We start from the raw sequence: 20,369 nt of genomic DNA, 5'->3' as shown, positions 1-20,369 counted from the left end.
GACAGTTTTCCGTAGACAGAATTAATGGTAGTCTAGGTCACAGACGCGAAAATGTGATGCTGAACTGTGTTGAATGTAACGATTCTACATTGGAGGTAAATAGCCATCGAATAGTATCATGAGCATAATACATTTGATGGCATTATTGCTGTACGGGTATGTAATGTTCCATTTGATGTTTATAAACCTAATGTAATAACACCGCAAAACTTAATATTACAGTTATGTCATACTTAGTCTATTTAAACAGTTTCTCTAACACCTGGGTTGAGATTACGTTGAAACTACGTAGAATGTTTACTTACACCAAGAAAAGTTATTTTTGCATGGGTTGTTTTTATATTTGGTAGATGTATTTCATACTGTTTGCAAATGTTCATATTCCATTATGATGTTGTCCCTACGAAAGTTTTATGGAATTATCTAAAACTCGATAGAATTTCTTTCTTGAACTGCGGAAATACAAGATTACTGTAGTCGTTACTTTGATTTTTTGTGTTATGTTGCTACTCGTTTCGATCAATTCTCCTTGCATTGTTTTTAAATTGGGTTGTTGCTTTTAGGTACAATCCATGATTACAAATTTACAATATGAGAGTCTGTCGAGCGTTTTTCTGCTACAATCTATTTATTTAAATTACGTATTTGATATACCACCTTGGGCTTATTGTTAACACGTCAGATTGCACAGCATAATAATATGTTCTGCATGAATGAAGGTTCAAAATAATCAGACGGAAGAGACCCAGTTGTATCCTTCCTTGATTAGAAATAGCATGCATGCTTATTCTGTAAGTTCAACAAGTTGTCATATAATGGACAAGAAAGATTGTTCAATGTCTTCCGGGTCCTACAGTTACAACAGTGGCTAATAACTATTATTCACCCCAGATTGAAATATATCATCGAATCAGTCTAAACTGGCAATCATAGTATATTATTTGGCAAGGCATTTTAATTGAGCTGTCTCAGCACTAACTGACGTAATCATACTGCTTTGCTGCAAAACACCAAACTAAAGCAAAACTCAATTTAAATATATTTGGAATCATGTTTCCAGAGAGAGAATTCATAATCGAAAAAATTTGCAGACACACTGACATGGTGAATTTAATTTACTATTTTTTTATAGAGAAAAAAATCGCTATTTTCAACACGTTTTAGGTAAATTAACAGGCATTAAATTGGTTCAGTATATCGAATTAGTGATTCATTATTATCAAATAGTGTTCAACTGATACAGACATGCTGAAAGTACTTATCTAAACTTTCTTAACGATCGAGCATTTCAAAATTGGATGTTTGTATCCCTATCAATCAAAATTTTCAAACGAAACTCCATTAAAAGCTCGTCTTGTGTCTGACACACATTTACTTCGGTTAGATTTGTAAAGTGTAAATATATGTGCCCATAACGGTACCTCGAACGAGCATCAGGTGTCTGTAGTAATTGCATTATCAAGTATCCTACAGGGGCTTCTTCAAGGTTATGTTCCGTTGATAGTCATCACGCCATGTATTTCATCTATATGACATCAAATGAGCGTAGCGAACATTATAATGCTTAAACACGTTTATCTAGATTGGAATATGTTAATTACATATAGGTACCAATAGTTCATTAACTGTCACTAGAAAACAAATGATCATTTGCAACCAACTTCAAAACAATTGACTAACTCGAAAAAATCATATTTAGTTCTGAATTAAGCCGTAAAACAGCTATTTGTAAAATTGAGGTGACTCGTCAGTGGTCACTATAGTTTGAATAGATGAATACTATAGTGTGAAGATACATGTACATCGGCTGTGATGAAAATTTATATGGGTCATATAAAAAAGTGTACTGTGTTGTTAACAAAATTGTCAATTTTTGTTAAGTGTTTACAATTTTAAAAGTAAATGGCATGGCGTAGTGATCTAGAAGGCACGTAAACCTTAACTTAATCCACACAAATCTGATTGAAATACCTTAATGACAAAGCGTTATTATAACGTAGGAAAGTAGCTGATCTGAAACTAACCGATCTAATTGTCATTTCATAATAGAAACAATTTTTGGAAACATACGTCCAATATCTGCAAAATTTTAATTAGCTTGCTCTTACATTTATAGCACAAAATATTTAAGCAATAGAAGCCATTTATCTGAAGTCTGCAAACTATTGAAAACCAGCACTGGAGACACAGAAAAACGTAAACTTCCAAACAATAAAGGGACAATTTAAGATGGGGACTATAAGTGATGGTTTGACAATTATTGCCATTACATACTTTTATAAACTTCATTTTTCTTCACAACATTCCAGCTTATATCCAGATGACGTATCAAAGAAATGGTGTGCATGAGTAATTGTTGTCCTGGTTTCGAGCTATATCCTAATTGACGAAGGTGGACAGATTTGTACAGTGTTGTTAACTTTTGGATCTGTGGAATTTAGATTGTGTAAAAATTTAAATATTTGTCACGTTCTGCTGGTTTTAAAATGTAATAATTTGCATTTATATAGATGATATATTTCTCTCGTATTTTTAAGTATATAACAAATGTACACGTGACACACATTAATGCGGTTAAGGAACCATTGATGTATCTCATTCCGGTTTCATCTCATATCGGCGTGAAACATCGATACATCGACAGCTGGAGTATTTACGTTTTGACTGCTGCAAATTATTTTGAGCCAATAACGAACAAGTATCATAACTCCTAATGATAACAAATATAATCAAAATATTGATCTTAATAAAAACTAAAGCTTTTGTCGTTAGAAAAGGTGATCCAATTAAGACAATATGAAGTATGACTACAGCCTAGATTATAATTAATGTGGTTGAAAATTCTAATTACCTTGGTCTTGTTTTCTCAAGCAATTAAAAATTCTCTAAAGCTCAACAGACATTTGCTGGCAATGCAATAAACGCAAACAATATGCTTATTTGTAATTATAAAACATGTTACCTAAATTCTTTTGATATTTGTATTGCTCCAGTTTTAAATTAGTCATAAGAGGTACGGGGTTTTTACTGTTCACACGCCATTCAGCGTGTACAACAAAGGTTTTAAAAATATTTGCTAAATATGAAGAATATATTCGTCGGCGTATATGGTGAACTTGGAAGAATCCTACTAAAATACTTAAAGCAAGTTTAATTAGTCAAATAATTAAATTAATCTTTGTGCAAATATTATACTTATCACTACATATATGCAGTTGTATGTTGAAAATGAATCATAAAATATTGTCAGATTGGTTACTCTCCAAAAGATATTTTAAGCAGATTTGATTTTGGTGAAGTTTTGATTTTTCCATTTTCTGTAAACTGCTGCAAGTTTATTCTACTTTTTAAGTAATGACTTATAAATGTTTTTCTATCAGATTGGAATAATAAGTTATACAGTTTGAACTAACTGTCTTTATTTAAACACATTAAAACAAGTTCGGCCTGATATTAAATTTCAAATTCTTGTGTAACCATAAACATCAATCAGTTTTGACAAAACTTCGTGTCCCCCCTATAATCTGAGAATTGAGACTAGGAGATATGGAAGCAATACCATCAATAGATGTGAAATATGTTGTATGTTGTGTGACAACCATTATATTGAAGATGAATATCATTTTCTTTTAGTATGACCTTTATATTCTAACTTGCGTATAAGCTTATTCAAAAGTACTTCTGGAATAAATCATCCATGTACAAGTACACTGAATTGTTAACTGTAACAAAAATGATACATTCAATAGTTACATTTGTTCATGAGGTGTTTACAACAACAGATGGATTATAATTTCCAGTAATGTATTACAAAGACTGCGTATATTTGTCTATTGTCTCTCTCCAGCTCTTGACAAATTACAGTTTTGAGTTTCTGTTTAAAGTTGTACATATAGAATCTGATAACCATGCTACATGTATCATGTGTACTCAGTTCTCATCTCCGAAATGCGCTTGATAATACACTATCTATCAATTATGGTATTTTTCGGATTGTCTGATATATATTTAATTCCACTGTGTCAGGTACCTTTCTTGTTCGAGTAATAAATATTATTGAAAATATTCTTGCCAGGCATTATTATTATTATTATTATTATTATTATTATTATTTGCAGTTTTGGAACGTTGTATGAGGCTAAGGAGTCACGGGTTTTGCCGAAAGTTTATCTTTCGTTACTATTTTGATCCACTGACCTTCGAGTGCAATCGCTTTGCATATGGTGGATGCTACGGAAGCAGGAACAACTTTCTGAGCAAGGAGTCATGTGACAGCAGATGCAAACCCCCACCACTGGAGAGAAACGTTTTTGATGTCATCACCTTCACCACTACCACTACTACTTCTCCGACTACCACCACTACTAATGAGACTACTACTACCAATGCCACAACCACTACTACTATAACTAATACTACCATTGCTACTCCGACTACTCTTATTGCCATTACTACTGCTACCACTCCTACAAATGTTACTACCAATACTACTACTATCCCTCAGGCTACTACTACTGAAGCTCTGACAACTACTGCCAGTACCACTGCTGCAACTTGGACTAATACTACTACTATTCCAACTAATAGTACTACCAATACTATTACCATTCCGACTACTAGTACTACCAATACTATTACCATTCCGACTACTAGTACTACCAATACTATTACCATTCCGACTACTAGTACTACCAATAATATTACCATTCCGACTACTAGTACTACCAATAATATTACCATTCCGACTACTAGTGCTACCAATATTACTGCCAGTCCGACTACGACTACTACTAATATTATTTCTGCTGTGAATACTACTACTACCGGCACTTCTACTACTTCTCTTCATACTAATTCTACTCCTCTGAATATAACTACTATCAATACTATTTCTCTAGTCAATATGATTCCATGACAACTTTCTATATTACCTGTAATCAATATGATATCATGACAACTTTCGATATTATCTGTAATCAATATGATTCCATGACAACTTTCTATATTGTCTGTAATCAGTATGATTCCATGACAACTCCCTATATTATATGTAATCAATAAAATGATATGACAACTTTCTATATTATATGTAATCAACATGATTCCATGACAACTTTCTATATCTTCTGTCATCAATATGATTCCATGACAACTTTCTATATCTTCTGTCATCAATATGATTCCATCACAACTTTCTATATTATCTGTTATCAATATGATTCCATGACAACTTTCTATATCTTCTGTCATCAATATGATTCCATCACAACTTTCTATATTATCTGTTATCAATATGATTCCATGACAACTTTCTATATTAACTGTCATCAATATGATTCCATGACAACATTCTATATCTTCTGTCATCAATTTGACTCCATGACAACTTTCTCTATTATCTGTAATCAATATGAATGCATGACAACTTTCTATATTATCTGTAATCAATATGATTCCATGACAACGTTCTCTGTTATCTGTAATTAATATGATTCCATGACAACTTTATGCGGTATCTGTTATCAATATGTTTCCATGAAAACTTTCTCAATCATCTGTAATCAATATGGTTCCATGACAACTTTCTAAATTATCTCTCATTAATATGATTCCACAACTTTCTATGTTATCGGTCATTAATATGATTCCATGACAACTTTTTATAGTATCTGTAATTAATATGATTCCATGACATCTTTCTCTTTTATCTGTAATCAATATGATCCCATGACAACAATATGTAGTATCTGTTATTAATATGATTCCATAATTTTCTCTATTATCTGTAATCAATATGATTCCATGACAACTTTCTATATTATCTGTATTACTTATGATTCCATGACAACTTTCTAAATTATGTCATTAATATGATTCCACAAATTTCTATATTATCAGTCATTAATATGATTCCATGACAACTTTTTATATTATCTGTAACTATTATGAGTCCATGACAACTTTCTCTATTAACTGTAATCATTATGATTCCAAAACAACTTTCTACATTATCTGTAATTAATATGAGTCCATGACAACTTTCTCTAATATCTATAATCAATATGATTCCATGACAACTTTCTATATTATCTGTATTCCTTATGATGCCATAACAACTTTCTAAATTATGTCATTAATATGATTCCACAACTTTCTATATTATCAGTCTTTAATATGATTCCATGACAACTTTCTATATTATCTGTAATTATTATGATTCCATGAAAACTTTATTATCAGCAATCATTATGATTCAGTGTCAACTTCTATATTATATGTAATAAATATGATTCCGTGACAACTTTCTCTATTATCTGTAATCAATATGATTCCATGACAACTTTCTATATTATCTGTATTCATTATGATTCGATGAAAACTTTCGATATTATCTGTCATTAATATAATTCCACAACTTTTTATATTATCAGTCATTAATATGATTCCATGACAACTTTCTCTATTATCAGTCATCAATTTGATTCCATGACAACTTTCTCTATTTTCTGTAATCAATATGAATCCATGACAACTTTCTCTATTATCTGCAATTAATATGATTCCATGGCAACTTTCTATATTATCGGTAATCAATATGATAGCAGGACAATTTTCTATATTATCGGTAATCAATATGATTCCATGGCAACATTCTATATTATCGGTAATCCTTGACAACTTTCTGTAGTATCTGTATCAAATATGAAGCCATGACAACTTTCAATATTATTTGTAATTAATATGATTCCATAACAGCTTTCTATATTATCTGTAATCAATATGAATCTATGACAACTTTCTATCTTTTCTGTAATCATTATGAATCGATGACAACTTTCTATATTATCTGATATTTCTTCATAATTATTTTCTTTTTCTAATATAGATGTTCTGTTCTGCATTTGCGATTATTGGCTTTTTCAAGTATAGATTAGACAAAGGATATGCTTGGTCCAAGCTCTTTTAATATAAATTCTTTATGTACGTTCATGGTGTGAGTATGGGTCTAAAGAGTCTATCAAATAACACATTTATACAGGAAAGAAGCACTTGAAAATATATCAAATAACACATTTATACAGGATAGAAGCACTTGAAAATGTATCAGAGTTTGATGTCGAATCTGTGGTCATTGTGAAAAATGAAAAGGTAGATGTTCTGCTATACCCAAAAAATGTTTTCAAACGTTTGTCAGTGGCTACTGAGTAACTCAATAAAGGCCCCCAAAGCGTAAGTTTGGTTAACTGAACTTTACCGTCGGTGACACCATCTCCATGCCAAGTTTCATCATTATTTGCGCGGCTTTTACGAGTTAACGTGAATGTGTGTTTGGCCCCGAAAATAACCTTTCAAAGTTTGCAAAACCCGCATATGAATAAGAATTGAATCGTGCAGTATAACTTACCGTTATCGTTAAGCTGGTTTCGTCGCGTTAAAAAGAGGTGGTTAAAATTACGGTTAAGTTAAATCTTGTTTAATATTTAGAGCAACACAGACATCTGCGTGCTCCCTTGCCTGTTTGAATGAATATGTTGAATGACCTGCATATGCGTTTGTGTCTTTGGCGAACATCATAGACGGACCAGCGAATCTTTCGTATTCATCGCTGTATTGTCCAGTCAGAGAATTGTTGTTGTTTCTCAAAACTAGCTATATTTAGGTTCCATCTAATAGGTTCCATCGATGAGATAAAGTGCTCTGTTGAACAACTTCATGATTCTGTTGTTGACAAATCCGGCATTTGGGTCATGGCTATATGCGGTGGTGTGGTCGATGCGTACAAGTTTCCCTTGGACGGAAGAAAAGCAGTTGTCCTGAGCTAAATGTTATCTTGAACGTTTCTTGTCTCTCACCTTGGCACCTTAGTTTTGTGCTAATAATACTGAAAATCTTGCTTGCTTCTATCTCCCAGCACATGCGCGTACATGTCGAACACATAATCTGGCACATATTTGAATTGGGTATATTTATAGTTTCATCTAATATATTTTGCGAGAGAACAGTAACCCGCGCCACATTACTATATTTGCAGTTGTTAAATCTGCTATCCGTTCTCGACCATCGTCATAATTTAATGACGTCGCCTGGTGTTGTTGCTGTTTATTGAAATATAACCACTTTTGGTGGTGCTCGAGTGACTTATCGTCGTATTCGATCTCAAATCGATGGAACGGCCTGCAATCCCATATGCTTCAACAGAGCCGCAAGAAAGGAAAGGTTTTGATACTACTAAAGACTTACATTGCAATGTGCTTACTGATTGGTGCAGTGCGCGATATTCTTTGGGGCTCTAAACAATTCTTGTTCAACATAGCCAAGATCATTGATGACTGCAATATCAAGAGCAGACGCTAGAGACTCGATTGAAATGGCAGAGTTGAGTTTAGTGTCCTGTACACGAATACTGATATTTTAATCGTGGTTGATCAAGAAGTCTGACGAAAATGCGAACTGGTTATTTCCGGGAAAGCCCCCAAAACGGTAGCGATTGAATGTTATTCCAAAACCCTGATAAACTCGCAATGACTCTGATGCGATCTCTGGTTTTATTGAAGAGATTAGAATCATGGCTGTGACGCCCGGGGTTAAAATAACAAAAGTGACACGTTCGGAATACATAACGCTGGTCGTGAGTAACCGCTGATAAATCAAAGCAGCCTCGTTATCGATTCCTGGTGCGTTGTTGCCTATGCGAACTGACCCACGAGAATGTTCATCCTGTACACGAGTTCATGGCCTCCGGTAGGGCAATCACTGATATTTTCACCTGCATATTCTTTTTCAGGTTCCTGTTTCACAAAAAAAATATTTTTGGATCCTGTCTTTCACCTGTTTGTTGCCTCCCATGTTGATGTTCTTTGTATTGTTTTGACTTCACCTTCAGACTCTTTCATGTCCACACCTGTCACCATGTTCTTACTAAGCTTCTCCTGATACATCCACTTAACCCAATTTTCAGAAGCTAGCATGTTGAAACAAGTCTCCTAACCTAGCTTTATGTAGTTGTTCCAGTCATTTTGGGAGAAATAGCCGCAAAGCTACAACATCATTTTCGATTTCTTGGTGGCAACGTTTTTCAAATAATCTAGCATGTGATAGCTTTGATTTGCGCTTGGGTGACACAGCTTCTTCTTGGACCTCAGCCAACTCTGGGCGCGTGATCTGCGAAAGTTCAATAGCTTGGGTTGTCTTGACAATTGGAGTAGGGTCTCGTTCTGTTCAAATAATTGGGGTCGCGGTTTCCGCGATCTTCTTCACTTGTTTTACGGTTTCGCTTGTTGGTTTTAATAACGGCGCATGCGTCTGTTCAAAATGCACATATCGGAAGCATTCGCGGAGATCTTTGTAACTGCAAAAAAATTTCCGTTGATCCTGTGAGCTTTGACGCATCCATCAGCATACTCGGCAATGACATTAACGACGATGGTCAGTATATACATCAGGTAGATTTGTTGAAACCAGCGCGATGCTTGAGCAATCCATCGATCTAATCAATGGTGAGGAGACTATTTGGGTCCTGCGTGACCTCCGCGAACATCGTCGGAAACAGTACACCAGATTTCATCAATTTTGCGTAGTGCAGGATTGTGCTGTACGTGTTAACAGGCATCGGGACCAAGATATTGTGAAACGATTTTAACCCTACAATTACAAAACGGTTTTGCGGGCAACAGCATGCACATGAATTTTGTATAAGGCCTCGAACCCGATCACGCGAGTGGGCAACACAACTTCCATCAGTCACGCAAGTATTGACTAAGGAAATCACTTGTACAACTCGATTAAAACCTTCTGAAGCGTTTCCACAATCATCTGTCGCCGATACATAGCTTTCACAACAATAACCGTTAGATCTATCCGGAAACATTTTCGTTTGGGATCTGTATGCACCTCGGGAGTTAGAAAGAAGACAGCGTTGTACAACTGATCCGGTATGATCCGTCGCTGCGTTTACAAGTTATGACCGGTTTGATACTCTGTGGTAACCTACACGTTACCATTTGGCGGACAAAGTCCACCAAGCGGAACAGTCGTACGAGAAGAATTTCATTTCCTAAAAATGGATGCAGAACTACCACCAAAGTTTTTTTTTTGATTCTGCGCAATGAGAAATCAATATTAAACTGCCTCCATGTGTATATCAATTGCCAAATATGCTGCAAGAAGTAATTACGAACAAATTTATTAACGTCCATGCAAGGATCAATTCCATCAAATTTAATGATGTCAGTAATTTGTAAATGGAATTCGATGTTACCAAACTTAAGTTCACCCAGGTATTGTCTATATTTTCGAGGCTGGCACTGGTCTCCATTTTTACAAAATTAAAAAGATATTTGAAATATTACAATGGAGATTCTTACAAATGTCAATATAATGTATAGTGTTGACCATTGCATGCCAGGAGTTGATTGCAACAAATTAGATTTTAAATAAATCTTACTGTTTCCAAATTGCACGTGTACATTACACAAAGATTTTGCAAGCTTCGCTGCTTTGCAAGTATAATCTGGCATCGCTGATCATAGTTGTCGGATACTTTTCAATGACATGATATGGGCTAATCTAGAGATATGGTTGTTGTAAAAGGGAATACAAATAAGTACGCATGGGTCTTTGAGAAGGAACACATGGTGGGAACCAGGGGAGGATTGAAGTCCTCAGAAGCTCCTGGATTTTGAAGAATTTCCAAGGCATACGTTTAACTTTTTTCCTATAACATATTCACGCTCATTTATTTTTAGAGGAGGGCCACTGAGGTCAAACGGTGAACATATATAATTTGAGAGGAATCATTTATTTAAAATTATGAATTGGAACTACCAAGTGCTCATATTTTAATCTCAATCACTATTTTGGGATCACAGTCAATTTCATCAAAGGAAATTCTGGATAAAATCATTGTGATACATTAAGACCGTTGCCATATAAGCTTGTTCAAGCTAATTGTACATCAAGACATTCAACTTACTAGGAACACTTTTTACTTTGGGCCTTGTGATATAACTTTTAAGATTATTTAGGATTTAATTCACAGTACTATAATTATTTATTACATGTTCACTTTGTTTTCCAGGAAAATACATTATATGTTGAATTTTAACATTTTATATTACTTAGTTTAAGAGTTTAAGACTATAGAGTAGTAACACTTCGTGACAAATATTTTCAAATTTTCCGATATTGCATCTGAGCTTCAGATTAGTGTTTCTGAGAATAGTAATTATGTAATAAAGATACCTGTCTCCTAACAATTTGAAGTAGCTTTTTTTTGTCAACTATATTCTTTTCTCATTTACCTATATATATATATTATTTCCACTGACTGAATCTCATCATGCAGTAATAGTCACTAACTTTAACATAACACATCAACAAAGTCAGCATGGTATTATGTTGCATATCCTGGGAAAGATGTTATTTGAATCAAATGACTAGAATTAGTGGTTCAAACGGCGTTTACGAAACCGTCTAGATTTCACAGTTGTTTTTCACTATAATACGGAAAAGTCAACAGACTGAACATCATTTGGTTTATGTCAAGGCTTTAATGCTTTTTCTGAGAAAAGCAATCAAATCTTTTCACTGCATAACATATCTTTAGGTACAATCAGGGAACAAATACGAATAATTCTCTTATGGACCTTGAGAGAATGCAATAACATCTTATGGCTCAATTAGTCTAGTGCAGGGGTGGGCAAACTACGGCCCACGGGCCGCATGCGGCCCGCCAAGGGCTTTCATGCGACCCGCCAAGGGTTTTCATGCGGCCCAGGAACAAGTCATCATTCGCACTGACTCTGTTTATCAAATAAATGTGCTTCTTTTGAAGTTTAAGTTTAAGTTTTCAAATATTAACAACACATTAACAACTGAAAATTAATTATGATGTTATTTAGAAAAACCTTTTGTTTTTGCTATTTCAAATATTAATTATTTTACTTAATGAACTATGCGGCCCGCGACAAGGTGTAAATTTGTGTATGCGGCACTTGCACTGGAAAGTTTGTCCACCTCTGGTCTAGTGTTATCTTGAACATCTCATTGGTTCAATTAGTCTAATTGGTTCAGTATGCCTAAATCTATCTTGAACATCTCATTGGTTCAATTAGTCTAATTGGTTCAGTATGCCTAATGCTATCTTGAACATCTCATTGGTTCAGTTAATCTAGTGCTATTTTGAACATCTCATTGGTTCATTTAGTTTAGTGACATCTTGAACATCTCAATGGTTCAGTTAGTCTAGTGATATTGTGAACATTCCATTGGTTCAATTAGTCTAATTTGTTCAATTAGTCTCATGATATATTCAACATGGCATTGGTCCAGTTAGTATAATGATATCTTGAATATCTCATTGGTCCAATTAGACTAGCTACAGCTTGACGAGATGACACAGTCTGCACCTATTTAATAAAAGTGCTTGTTCTGTTTTATAGCAACGCTGAATCATAAGGCAGTACGTTTATAATCTCTCACTGATTGTTCTGGAGATGGTCTATCACTTGTATGCATCTAAACTGGAATATTGAAGGTTGTGAGGACCTTAAGCTATTTCTAAAATACAAAAGTATTGGATATTATCTACCTAAATAGTGGCATGCACACTTTGGGATAGCGTCATAAACTAGATTTAAGTCCAATTCCAATTACCGTGGATTTTAGACTGGTGGCTTCAAAGCTAAACGTATTGTATATCCTTCACAGTGGACCGGATCAGTATCCTAAATGAACGTCTGTCATAAGTTTCTGTATGATCTTCAGTGAAAAAATCCGACGATTTTCGATTCCTAATCATATATCGTCTTCATTGAATAAATATGACTAATTTGTATGCCTGATCACAACCCTCTGCATAGTCTTTAATAAATACATTTGATTATTTAGCAGAAAACAGTCAAGAAAATTTCTTGGTTCACATTTCTTGCAAAGACAGACTAAGCATTACACAACTTATGGTGGCACGACTTAACCAAACAACCTATATGTTACAAATTATCAGTGTGACAGCAAACAAAGACGGAAAAGGAAATAACTATATTTAATGCATTAATGTGTTCAAGTAAGCAGCAAATAACTGATTTAATTACCTAATTCCTTTCCATGTGTGCAATACCAAGTATTGAAAAAATGGTTTTACTGTCGGTCTATTGTCAAGGTATCGCTACATACTTTACATTTATTCTCTATTTTGTTTTATGTTTGGTCAATTTTTCTTGACTTGAGGTGCATTAGTGTGGAGTGAATCAGCCTCCCGATACCCGTTGCACTATACAATAGGATAAAATATAAGTTCATTTCTCAGTTAGCGTTGTAATACGTTGAAATCACAGGCCGACCGAACGCTTGGATTGTTAGCCTTAAGTACCTAACAAAATACAACGCTAGCCTTTTTGAACGTAGCCTAGGCCTAGACTTTATAAAACTTAGACTTTGAGGCCGAGATAGAATTCCCATTATCGGTTAGTTAGAAAAAGAGATTCAGAAGTAATGTTCTTTGTGATTGGCTGAAACAAAATCTAAAGTTCAATATTTTTATTTTTATCTTGCCAGGATCCATGTACAAACATGTTGGTCACAAACTTAGGTTCAGAGCTTCAAATTCAATTAGGAAGCGCTTGGAATTGAACTTCTTCAGACTTCAGAGATTTCAGCAGCGTAGGATTACAAAAGAATAATTCAAAATGGCCATGATTCTATATTTATTCTAATTCAAGAAACAAACCGTTAAAATTTAGAGATTTCGCTTGTGATTCTTGCTCAGGTGTTTTGAGAATATGAACGGCGTTTGATATTGATCTTTAGAAGTCTATTGATATCAAGATATTCTGTCAAATGCTTGTTCCTAACCAGAGTTTTGAATTTGATCCCACATGTATGTTTTCTTTCTTCTCCGAGTAAAAACATGGCATTTAGATCTGATGAAGCATGAATTAGAGGGATCCTAATTATGAGTAAGGCATAAGTGGTTGTCCATAATAGGAAAAATGCCCTCTCAATATGATACCTAACATTTACCCTACAACATCGACTCCTTTCTGTTGATATTTTGATTTATTTTATTAGAGTATTATGAATAATGAATTAGAATTCTAGTTTTAACAATCACAAATGAGAGCATTTGACTTCATGTGAGCATACAGAATACAAGCACACAAACTATGTAAATTAGAATCATCATTCAGACGTTTGGCTGTTAAAACTGTTGTAGAATCTACGTGATCATCTATCTTTGGCTATATCATGCGGAGGAAATGGGATATGCATGTACGGGTGTACATTGTTGCCTTTTGTGTTACTTAGGCACTTTAGTTGCTATGTGGTGCCAAATGAGGTTCTCGTAATTCAGACATTAATTGCAGAAACATAAACCCTTCAAACGAAATGAAAAGAAACGAGCAATATATCAACATACAATATAAAAAGTAAATATGCCAACAAAAAGGTATTACATGTAAAATCCTTAAAACATATGGTCATTTTTTTCACAAACCCTATTCCCTCAAAAGTTCTACAATTTTCTTGGGTGATACGCATGATATTGTTTGCCATTAAAATCATATGAAATTACTTCTCTGCCACAAGATGGAAATCGATACACCGGACAAGAATGTGTTTCACTGTCAGTGAAAACTGCAATAGTATGTACTCTGGTAGAGGTTCACCATTCAGGAAGCCAGCATGAGACAAGTGTGTGTCCGATCAGAGTTTGGTGCTATACCGCCTCATCTATGCGATTACTATATATCATGGAAGACACCTGCATATTGGATTTAAAAAAAAAATACCATTTCACAGTTTTCATGCCACATATTGTCCAGCTATCACGAACCTTCTGATTTATACAATATTTGACGTCTGTGTATAGAATGTTTCATTCAGAAACAGGTGACTGAAAGGCAGCATTGGATAAGTTATCTGCTCTTTCATTGCCCTTGATGTTAATAAAACCATGCAGCCATTAGTACATAACTGTTTTGCCAGAATATGTTTGTACACTATTATTCTTTAAAAACTGGGATATTGATAGATTGTCAGATGTAACAGTTTTCAAGACTGTTGGTGCTGCAGAGATCCGTAATGATTCAATTTGTTTTTGAAAAGTTTCACTGTAGCTCAAATTTATTAGTATGGTCGCAGTTTCTACTGTAAAAGGTAAGGCTTTATCAGAAATATTGACATGAGATGATGGCATGGGGTGTTGCAATGACAGCTTCAATTTTGTTCGAACCTTCTGTATATAGCGTCGTATGAAAACTATCGTTGACGTTGACATCATTCAAGTTACTTTGAAACGGAGAGGATCGGCCGATGACTTTTTAAGTTGGCAAAGATCAAATATGCTTTTACGGGGTGTTGATAACCACGGTGTTGAATATGGAACGAATAACTTTTCAGTGTTTCAAACATTGAATGTATTGTTTCTATGTGGGGAAGACTTCGTGTGTCAAAAGGTGGAATAATGTGTGGTTTCTGTTTGGTGTTTAGGCCTAAAGACTACATCAGTGCGGGATTTAACATATTAGATGACAGTTTGTTCTGATGAAACTGTCTCGATGACCTCGCAAGCTGCAACTCCTTTACCGGTGGAAGAGCGACACACGCCCCTGTCCTGGATATTCTGCACCCACATATCATAGTTAATGCCAAAGTTTTCAATTAAGTCTTCAAGGTGTCCTTTGTATCGTTTTCCTGGGCCTCCGTCTGTTGCGTTTTCCTTGTTTAAGCTCACTATAAAAGAAGGTTTATTGGAAGCCGGTGATCTGGCATGCAGGCTACGTGGCCTGCGCATCGCATCAATGATTGTATCAGGGTGGCGTTGACTGATGGTAAGCTTGCTTGGGCAAGGACCTCAATGTCCGGGATCCTGTCTAGCCACTTGATGGCGAGGAGTCTTATGAGAGAAGTTGTGAGGAAGTGGTTCATTTGGGCGTGAAATTGAGTCTCATTTAGTTATAACCAGCTATACTTTCTACTCGTTTCCAGATATCATTTTCCATTGATCCTTAAAATTTGACGACTTCTAAATACTTTTTCTTTGGCTTTGGTTTCTTCACTTTGATAGTTTTATAAGTTTACATTCTTGTGCTGCCCTGCCGTTAACATACTTATAGATGCATACATACATACATACATACATACATACATACATACATACATACATACATGCATACATACATACAATAGCAAGATTTATGGCATGGATCATTGACAGTTATCTGAACGCAATGAAACAAAGTTTCATTCGACATGAAATTAAAATATCCATCAATAATAATTAAAAGTAGACAACGACTTCTCAAGAATAGGCAGTTTCGAAAGTTTCCACTTTTGCTCATCGCGATAGTCTTGACATCACTATGCATACAATTCTTGACATTTTCAACTAATAAGTGCATATCGTAATCTTTATCAACCTTTTTGGATGAGCACCAACAATCAAATTGTTGTTCTTTTTCCCTTGCAAATTCGACATGGATTTGTCCAGTTTCATTTCTACAGTTCTAAACCTTTGTCGATATGCCTCATGTACCCACAAATAATCCTTCAAGATACATACCCTAACTACATCATTATCAGCACTTTGTTTTACCGACAGTGAAGTGTATACTTCACGAGCTTTGCCAATAAGTACATTTTGTAATTATAAATACCAATGCACGCTCTCTCTCTCTCTCTCTCTCTCTCTCTCTCTCTCTCTCTCTCAAGTTGTCAGTAATTTTCTCAAAGTGGAGAAAGTTTTTATCTACGTCTTATTTTTTTAAACTGGGCACTAACCTAATATGTCCGTTACCATCAAGACCTGAACTTGTGTGTAAGAGTGTGTAAGATATGGTGTGGGACGCTTTCTGCCTTCTTTTAAGCTGTCTTGTAGTTTGCTTTCTTCTCCCTGCAAATACAGTTGTGTTTCCATTTCCTCTCTCTCTCCCCTTCCTCTTTCTCTGAATTTGTATTCTTTTTTTTCCCTGGCTCTGATTTTTCGCATTTGTATTTCCCTCAACTTTCCTCTCTCTGAATTGGCATTCCCATTATTTCTTCCATTATTTCTTTCTGATTTGCAACTGTAATTCCTTTTATTTTCTATCAAAATCACTATTATCCAAAATGTTCGTTCCCGCCATATACTGAGTCAAAATATTCTTTATCTCTTGCTTTGTTAAAGATGCTTTTACTTCAGACAGATAATGTATCGCTCGCTTAAACCAACCTGCCCTTTTTCATTGACTCTAACCTATTCTGGGTAGAATTTAGAATAAAGTTCTCGACATCAGATGACATTTTCAATGCTTGCTGGTTTTACTAAAAGCTACTTAAATGTGTCAGATTCAAATCTATACCAGGGGCAACAAAAATTCTGATTCAAAGCCAACTTAAATTTTGGAGACAATTTTCAAAATCTCTGAATTTTTAAAAGAAATTTGGATCCTGAACTGCTACCAATTTCTGTTACTCCAAATACACTAGAACTTAAAACATGTAAGAGAAAGAATGAAACAAACAAATTAAGAAAAGTCAACAAGCAATTTACTTTCTATAATACAAAGTGGAAATTCATGGAAATTACAGTGTTGTGAAATAAATCCCAAATAATCCCCAGTGTTCTATCAGAAGTCCGAAAACAGAATGTTCTTTATTACTTACGATAGTCTTGAATGTACATAACAGAAGATTGCAGCTCATGATGTTTTTGAATGAGTTCACAATAGTCCTAAGTAATTTGTATTATTTCAATGATCATTTTAGTAATCCCATTGAATATTTCAAATAAATAGTTCCTCTTGAAGTATATCTGTCAGAGTGATCCAAAACAGGAATGAATTATTTGGTTATTAAATCCCCATTTATAGACAGTTTCACTTGACTTACATCGTAATAGAATGTAAAATTTTTAATGGCTAAACCTAGTCTAACTCTAATCTATACTGGCCTTGAACTAGTTCTACATAAACATTCTATTTACCACTTAAAATTATGGAATAAAGTTAAGGCACAATATAAAGTAAATATACATGACACACAATGAATCTTTTGTTATTGTTTCCAAATCCAACTAACCTAAATGTTTTAAGTTACGTTTTCGTTTAGCGCAAATCAACATTTTAACTAGCTAACTAATCAACAACTATTGTAACCGTTGAAGCTTCTCGCTAGAAAAAGAAAATCATCAAATGCAAAGATGAAACTTAAAAAATTTAAAAATATTTATGAATATTTAACGTCATTCTCTTCAATCTCTAATGCATATGAAACAATTCGGGTGATAGATATACAAAAAAAATCGTATATCTTTATTTGCATCCAGATAGTTTCGTTTAAAGTGGAGATAAAACACTATCCTCTAGTTCTGAATATATTCCTTAAATAGTGTTACTGTCAACAAGGTTTGACTTCACAAAATTTGACTACCCAGAATACCTGCAAAAGATGTGTACCTTTTACCCTAGCTCTGCTAAAATTTGAACAACTATTTATACAATTGACAAACTGTGTCTATCATTTGGCCCATGTTTCACAAAAGCGCAAATATCAAATAGTTTAATAACTGAGAACTGCAAATATCAGACTCATATTTTGTACAAACGTATATACTCCACATAAAGATAAGCATATGTGTGATTGTTGGTGACAGTGAGATCGTGACCATATTCCTAATTTACGCACCTCCGTTTATGAGTTAAACCATAACACGTGCCGATAGATCGCCTGCCAATACTATTGCTCACAGGTGCCAGGCATCAAGCGATTTACCGGAGTACTGGCTTGTTGGACATTCGGGCCTAGCAGACTGTTACTACATATCATATGTTATACGAATTCAGATTGTTATAACTTCAACATTTTATATACATAGAAAATAACCAAGCAAGATGCGGCAGCAGTCAATATATCACGTCCCTATTTGATGCGATTTGGTTTTCTAAAACTTAGCCTGCATGTTATCTCTGATTTGGACATTGATCGGGTCAGTCTTATTTTATTTGTGGGACTCTCCGATAAGTATGACAGTGCCAATCACCCTCGTCGTCTGTGGTAATGCCGCTAGCATGTCTTATTTAAACATAGATCCATAACCTAGGTAGGCTCAACAGGAATATTTATGTTACTTCTTTCTCTTGATGCTTCTTGTCGTATATTCCTCCTTTATAGTGTATATACCTGTAATATTCATGCCTCTAGGATTCTGAAGAACACACTCAGTGAATGTATATGAATAATTCGAGAGATTTATAGCTTTATTCTTTTTCTTAAATTACTTTGCACCATAAAAGATTACAAATTTATTAACAAAACATAGCTATACAGGTACCATTTCTTTTTCGCCAGATTCGCGAAGACCTGGATGCTGTACTAACTTTAAGGGCAGGTCATGTAGTCCATGACGAAATCACTAAACTTTCTGAACAGGCAAAAAACAACTTCAGGTTACTGACTCTCAGATTTTGCAGTACAGAAGAGAACTGGACACGTTCCAGAGAGACATTGATCAAGTAACTCTCCAATTTAAGCAACAGAGACTAGAACTACATTCGTGGGTACTGAACTGGAAGTATTAATTGTGACCTGATTCCTAACAGGCCCCATGTTTTACTCCAATTTTAGTCAAACTTTTATATTTGCATGCTATACCTATTTCAACTTTATACATGAAGTCTTTTTGAATTTTCTTGCAAACAAAACATGTGACATCTGTCAGAAAGTATGTAGTGCTGGTTTTCCACAGCGTGCAAGTTTTGGTACAAGTGCTCTTGAGAAACGAAAACTAAATTTGCTATATCTTCCTTAATTATAGGACATTTTTAATGCAGCAAAAACCTAACTGTAATACAAGATAAATATGTCTGAAAATTGGCTTGAAAGTTACAAATGTTGATAAATTAAATTTTAATGGCAATTTAAAAAAAAACATTAAAATTTTAAAAACTAAATTTTATTGACAACTTAAATTTCATACAAGTTTTAAAACACAGTTTGACAAATTTTAGAGAGAAAAGTTGAATAATGAATGGTATTTAAAACAAATGGTAGTTTGGGTCTGTACAACTGATAACATTTTTCCCATGGGTAGTGAAGTAACATAGCTCATAGTGATTTTGGCAGCAAACCGCAATATGCCTGTCCAGATGCATATAGGCGTAAACACTAAAGAAACAATGACAGGTGCTATGTTCCACATTTATTGTGTCAGGTACTTAGGCAGTTGTTTCCTTAACTAATATCACATTCAGATTTAAAGTTCTGATGGGACCACTACCATGTTTTATAGCAAAATGCATTCTTTATCAATGTGGATAACTACAAAAGGTGACAATGGGATAGGAAAATAGTTTCTAGGGAGGCTCTGCCTTACTGAAAAATGGTGCTGATCT

General features: G+C 34.5%; 1 protein-coding gene across 1 annotated transcript in view; it reads left to right on the top strand.

Moving 5' to 3' along the window:
- LOC149776238 (uncharacterized) overlaps positions 1-11,208 on the top strand; it is a 35,139-nt gene extending 23,931 nt beyond the window's left edge. Inside the window, exon 4 of the mRNA XM_089942642.1 lies at positions 4,119-11,208. Coding sequence (XP_089798768.1) covers positions 4,119-4,915 — 797 coding nt within the window. The 3' untranslated portion in view covers positions 4,916-11,208. The remainder of the gene's footprint in view (positions 1-4,118) is intronic.
- The last annotated feature ends 9,161 nt before the right edge of the window (positions 11,209-20,369 follow it).

This window comes from Sinohyriopsis cumingii, chromosome 18, assembly GCF_028554795.1.
Source record: "Sinohyriopsis cumingii isolate HCF-2022 chromosome 18, ASM2855479v2, whole genome shotgun sequence".
Classification (NCBI taxonomy): Eukaryota; Metazoa; Mollusca; class Bivalvia; order Unionida; family Unionidae; genus Sinohyriopsis; species Sinohyriopsis cumingii.
Note: the sequence above shows the minus strand (reverse complement) of the source record. Positions and strands in the feature narration are given on the sequence as shown.